Source organism: Zalophus californianus, chromosome 8 (assembly GCF_009762305.2).
Source record: "Zalophus californianus isolate mZalCal1 chromosome 8, mZalCal1.pri.v2, whole genome shotgun sequence".
NCBI lineage: Eukaryota > Metazoa > Chordata > Mammalia > Carnivora > Otariidae > Zalophus > Zalophus californianus.
Genome location: NC_045602.1, coordinates 109,278,543 through 109,284,542, shown reverse-complemented (window position 1 = coordinate 109,284,542; position 6,000 = coordinate 109,278,543). Strand labels below are relative to the sequence as shown.

The 6,000-nt window shown below is 50.5% G+C and overlaps 1 protein-coding gene across 14 annotated transcripts in view; it reads right to left on the bottom strand.

Moving 5' to 3' along the window:
- Window positions 1-294: 294 nt before the first annotated feature.
- The window catches only part of RASSF2 (Ras association domain family member 2), a 42,130-nt gene continuing 36,424 nt past the window's right edge, over window positions 295-6,000 (bottom strand). For all 14 annotated transcript variants that reach the window (XM_027620908.2, XM_027620906.2, XM_027620898.2 and 11 more), the window contains 2 exons: window positions 5,781-5,878; window positions 295-4,327 (listed from right to left, as the gene is read on the bottom strand). In XM_027620908.2, the coding sequence (XP_027476709.2) occupies window positions 4,258-4,327; window positions 5,781-5,878 (168 nt within the window). In that variant the 3' untranslated portion in view covers window positions 295-4,257. The remainder of the gene's footprint in view (window positions 4,328-5,780; window positions 5,879-6,000) is intronic.

The window sequence follows — 6,000 nt, the reverse complement described above, 5'->3', positions numbered from 1 at the left end:
AGGCCTGGGGTAGAGTCAGGACGAAATCCAGCCTCAACAAATGGTAGTTCCCAGCTCTTTCCACTACAACATTTGGCTCCGGCGGGACCTGAACTCGAGACTCCTAGGGGATGTTCTCCTTTCACTTCCTATTTGAAATATTACAGCCAAGCCTGAGCCCATTCAAACCATAAACTATTAGGGAAGAAAATCACCTTATTTCTTGGATGTGCCTTCGCCTTCCCATCCCCAGCCCTCCCACGAGGCAGGGCTCCCCGCCCAGCGCACCACACACGGACCCAACCACAGAAGGACTTCTCTTTGAAAAGTGCTTTATTTCAACACGATCTAAGTTGGGTGCATTAAAACATATCAAAATGTTACAGACATTTATGGCTCCCTCCTGAGGCCTTGTCAAATTATGTTATGATACCCAGATGTGTCTGTTTACAAGTTCAGAACCAAACATTGAACCAGGTCATGTACCATTGTTGAAGGCAAGTTATGATGAAGAAAATAATACTTCACAAAGCTAACACAAGTGGGGAAAACCTGAAGAAACACTAGCAGTAGCACACCAGAAGTCATCAGCCTGGGAAGCAGGGAAGGCTCCAAGGGCAAACTGAGGCTTTCCCTTCCCAGCTTGTCCACATCTTGTGCTTGGTTCAAACACAGGGGGCGCTGTAACCTCCCGTGGCAGGGTAAACGCTTTCAGTTCTGCCTGAAAGAAGGGGGTGCCACATTCATCTGTATCTCTGCCTCTCTCTCAGAGATCATTTCTCATCTCACCTGACTCAAGCAAGACTTTGTGTCAAACAACTTAAGTAGCAACTCAAAAATGTGTGCTGTGGCCTCAAGGATGCTGGAGACCTCCCCTGCTTGCTATCTCAGCCCCCACATCATGGTTTGGCCCCGAGACCCTGAAATTCCCTCGCTTATAGAAAATTTCTCTCTTGGTGATATATCTATGACATCATATTCTCCATGCTATGGAGCTTGGCGGGTTTTGTTTTGTTTTGTTTTGTTTTTTGGTGGGGGTGGGGGTGGGGGGAAGAGAGCTTTTCTTAAGGGAGTTTCTTGCCCTACTGGGACCCATCGCTCCTCTTTGCTCCTGACTCTGAAATAACCACCCAACCCTGCAGAAAAGAATCTGTGCCAAGATGTTTTGCATCAGAAAACAGATTTGTGTGTGTGTCGTTTTATTTCAAAGTCTTATCTACAATGGTGTTAAGATGCCTTTATCTGTCTCCAGGAGAAAGTCTTGTTTTCTTTCTGGTAGGGAGGAGGGAAGGGTGCAAATATTTCTCCTTGAAGTCTCAGACCAAAACCTCAGCTTTTGGTCCCGGCGTTTTTCTCACAGGTGGGTGGCTAATCTGAGCTCCTCCCTTCCTCAACCTCACTTAGAATTCAAGTCCATCGGCCTAGAGCCCAGTGCACACATTCCTCACCAGCCCGCATAGGCAAGCTTGCTGTTTGTGCTTCTCAGTCCCTCCCCAAGATACCCCCCCCATTTAACTCATCACCTGCCCACTCATGTGATCACTGAAAATGTGACCTTGTGCTTAATTCCACCATCACCTGGGGGAACGGACCCCCTTCCCAGCCATATGGACTCAGGTTTTTCCTTCATTTGAAGGAAATGTTCACCTTGTAACAAAAGCCCCTAGAAAAAGAAAGTCAGATGTGGCTATCCTGCTTTTCACAAGTTAGGAAAAAAAACCTATAAATTGGCCTTTTGTTCTTCACATGATTTCAGGTTCATTGCACGCAATTACAAAAACCCACACAAATCAGTAGAGGAATTCAAAGCTGCAAAGCCATGTGATACCAGTGAGAAAATCCGGCTCCACACTGCGGAGAAGTGTCTCTGTTTCAGGCGCTGTTATTTCAAAGGACCTTTCCAAAATTCCTGATCGGGCTACTAGGACGTGAGAGACGATCTCTAAACAGGGTGGGCCAAAATGGAAAAGTAGGGCCCACGGTAAGTGGGATGCATCCTGTAAGATGTGATTTCCCCTGACTTCTACCCTGACCGCCCCCCCACAATCTTTAAGAAGCCAGGTCTACCTTAGTATCACTTTCTCAGAAAGGAAGCTGGCAAACCTAACGTCTTGCAACATTTCCATATTTAAACTATCGTAATGCTAGTGCAAATCAAAGAGAACTTTTATAAATGAGAAATCGCTGTCCAACAAGTTAGTGGTTAGTAATTTGCTCTGTGGAAATTTTTCTGCCTAGCCCACCAAGGAGAATGACTGGGGTCAACACAGGCTTTAACATTCAAAATAAAAGCAACTGGAAGAGAAGTTTCTTAAGTCATCTCAAATGCAAAACTCAGGAAGTGTGTTTGCATTCACAAACCCGCTCTTTCCCATCTGTAACAAAGGAAGCCTCTCCCCCCTGCCCCCGGCTTTTCTGTGCATTTTGCAGCGGCCCACCGAGGTGTATGATTGAGACTAAAGCCTCCGGATTTCCAGTCCACGCCCCATAGGGCTGGTGGCACTGTCCCCGAAGAGGAGGTCGCCTTGCTAAGAGACCCCCGGCAAAATGCCAGGTGGCAAAACGCCATCTTTGTGAAAGTCAACAATAAGACCACAGCTGCGAGCCCTCTAAAGAGGCCACGGAAGCCACAGAGGGGAACAGGAGGCAGGAGGGGGCAGGAACGGCTTCACTGCAAACATCCATCTTCCTTGCGGACACCGGCCAATGGCCCTCCTTCCACCAACTGCCCAGCTCCCCAAACCTTTCTTGGAGAGGAGGTGAAGAGATGGGGAGACCCTCCCTCATCAAGGCTGAGACACCTGCTGTTAGGAGCTCCGGGCCCTCAGCCGGCTCCCTGAGGCCCCGGGAGAAGCCCAACCAGCCTCTCCTGCCTACCTGCCATGCACCTGCTCCAAGCATCTGTCCTTCTTCAAACTGTTATCAGCCACACTGGTGCCCAGCTACCCAGCGGTCTTCCTGACAGGAGCCACAGGGGACAGACTGTCCCACCCTTTCCCCCCACTGGGATCTGTTCTAAAGATCACCCAGGTGGCTGCTCAGAGAAGCTGAAAGAGAAGCTCCACCCTCCCTATGCACCTTCACAGGGAAGCCCAAAGAGCTTCCCCGAGCCCCACACTCGGCCAGTAGAAGGGTCCTCCTCATAATTGGAGTCCATCTCCGTGCATGAGGGAAGGGCAACTTGAAAGAATCCTGTGGTTGGAAAGGAGAAAGCCTTGACCTCAAACACATGGCCTCAGCTCCAAGTGCAGGAGGGGCCTTGATGATGGGAAATGGGCTGGCCTCCCAGGCATCTGTCACTTCTGCAAGGAGCTTCTGTGGTTCTCTAAAGAGGGAAACTCTGGCCACCACCCCAGGACAAGGCCAGGCCCAGGCCACACTAGTCAGTCGGCCATGTATAAACCCATGACACCCTTCCTTCAACTCAAGGAGGCACCAAAGTGTTGGGGCTGGCTTCCATGGCATGGGGTTGGCATGCTGAGTGAAAGAAACATCAGGCTCCTCTCCTGTCTCCTAGACATGGCCATGGAGGTGAGGACAGAGGCAGAATCCACATAGATCACATACGTCTTTGTTATTTTAAACAATCAGTTTCCAGTGTAAAAACTTGTGGGCTTATTGCATCTACCCCACAGATGATTTATCTTTCTCTTTCCATCCAACCTTCCCCAAGGGCATGGGGCTGTTACTTTGTTAATTTCCAATGCCCAGTCCTTCTAGATGTACAGGGAGAATCCCCACCGATATATAAATACCCCAAATGGAGAGCTCGCGGAGTCCCCTTCCCTTCCAAACATGTGTGGCTGCTCCCTGGCCCTTGAGGGAAGACATCAACTTCAACCCTCAGATCGGTGACTCCTCTGATGTTCCTGCCCTCGAGCAGTGCACCTGCAAGCCCCCATGGCGCTGGTGCTGGTGGCTCGGAATTCAGTTCCATGTGAATATCAGGTAGGCACGTGGATATGTACCATGTGTGCAAACACGCTTACATGTGCATGCGTGTGCTCATGTGTGTGCACACACACACATTTTGGGTCCTTATAACAAAATTCAGAAGTCCTTGTGAGGGAAAGAAAGGAGTGGAGCGTGGGGATCCAGGGATGGGGAGCTGTCTGCAGGCTTCTCCATTCTGCTCCGGGCAACAGATGGTGGCTCTCGGCGGGAGCTGGAGAGGTCTGTATCTACATGTTTCCATGGAAGACAGGTACCCAGCTTCCTGTGCGTCTTCTCCTGTCAGCGGCGGCCCCTGTGGTGTCTGGATCCCCTCCTCCGTGTGGCTCAGATTGTTGCTGGGGTCTCGGCCATCTCCTCCAGCCTCTGCCGGATCATTAGCCGGAGCACGGTGTACCTGGGGACAGGAAGAGCCATGATGGGCAGCAGAAAACAACACACGCCTCCTCTTGATCTTCCCCCACCGCCCGGGGCCCAGGCGCCACCTATCGGTGCCTTCGCTTCTAACAATGGCCCAGCCGTCAGCCGCCTTGTGGCTCGTGTTCGTTTCCACACCCGGATGAGAGGTACAATCCAAACTAGAGGATTTGACGACCGTTAGAAACTCTGGCCAAAGAAGGACCGGAGGGCGAAACAGACAGCACCACCCGGAAGGATTGCATGAACCGAGCGCTTACTATGCCCAAGGCACCGCGACACAGTAAGTAGCACGGGGTCCTCACCGGGGCTGGACCATCTGAAATTGCCGTTCTTTGACCATCGTGAGGGGCCTACAAAAATGGCAGCTTCATATGGTTCAAGCTAATATCAGTCCCTGCGTGTTGCAGAACAGACCACAGCGACTACCAAGCGTGGGGGTGCATGGCTTGACGCGCGCCTGTCTCCACCCCTTCCCTGAACTGAGCCAGCGCAGAAGCTGCAGTGCGAACCTCTGTGCGGGGCTCAGGGGGCCACTCCTGATGGCCAGGGCTTTGCACCGCCTGGCACAAGCTCTCTTTAAAGTTTGGCGCGTTGCAAGTGTTCAGTAAATGTCAACTGCTTTCATACTAGCGATCATCATTGCCAAAGCAAATGGAGCATCGGCGCTATTCCCCAGGGGCAGAAATCAATCAATCGTTTGGCTGTATCCCGGAAAAGCAGTCCACTTTATGACTAAACACGGCAACAACAACAACAAAAATCATAAAATTCTCCCCAGCGAAATAGGGTGAAATAGGTGAAGGGGATTAGGAGGTACAAACTTCCAGTTGTAAAATAAAAAGTCACAGGGATGAAAAGTGGAGTGTCAGGAATAGAGTCAGTAAACTGTAATAACATTGGATGGTGACAGATGGGGACTACGCTTATCATGGTGAGCACTGAATAATGTATAGAATTGTTGGATCGCTGTGCCAGACGCCTGAAACAAATATAATACTGTATGTCAACTACACTTCAATCATAAGTTAAAAAAAAAAATAATCCTCGCCAGAGAGAGGCTTTACTGGACGTTTCAAGCCAAGTGTAATTTCCAGAAGAGAAATGTTAAAGAAGGGAGAAGGGTAGGAGGAAAGGATTTCAGAGGTAGGTTGCTTAGACTACTTTCCACTGCTAAGACAACCTTCCTGAAATCCCCTGAACATTTTTATGTCCCACATCAAAATGAGAAGCTGACACAGGAAGCAAAGAGACCAACACACTTAAGCTTTGCGTCCCCATCCACATTTGTCACAGGAAGCCCCCGGAAGAAGGTCCACGGCACCCAGGCCCACACAGCCGCTCAGCATCGTCCCTGCGAGACACCCGAACAGACAGCCGGCTCCCTGAGGCCCCGGGATAAGCCCAACCAGCCGCCCTGGGGGCACGCGTACTTGCGCATCAGCTTCTTGACTTCCCGATCTTCTTCCTCTTGGAGCTTCTGGATGAAGCTTTTTAGGACGGGCATCTCAAACTTTATGTACTGGGCCACCTGGGGAGGAAGAAGTCAGTCTGGGGTGCATGCACGCCCCCTTCCCAACCATATTCCAATTCCCTTTGGTGTCTCTCTCATGTAAGGCACAAAGGCACGGGAAACCTATTTCTGCACTGATC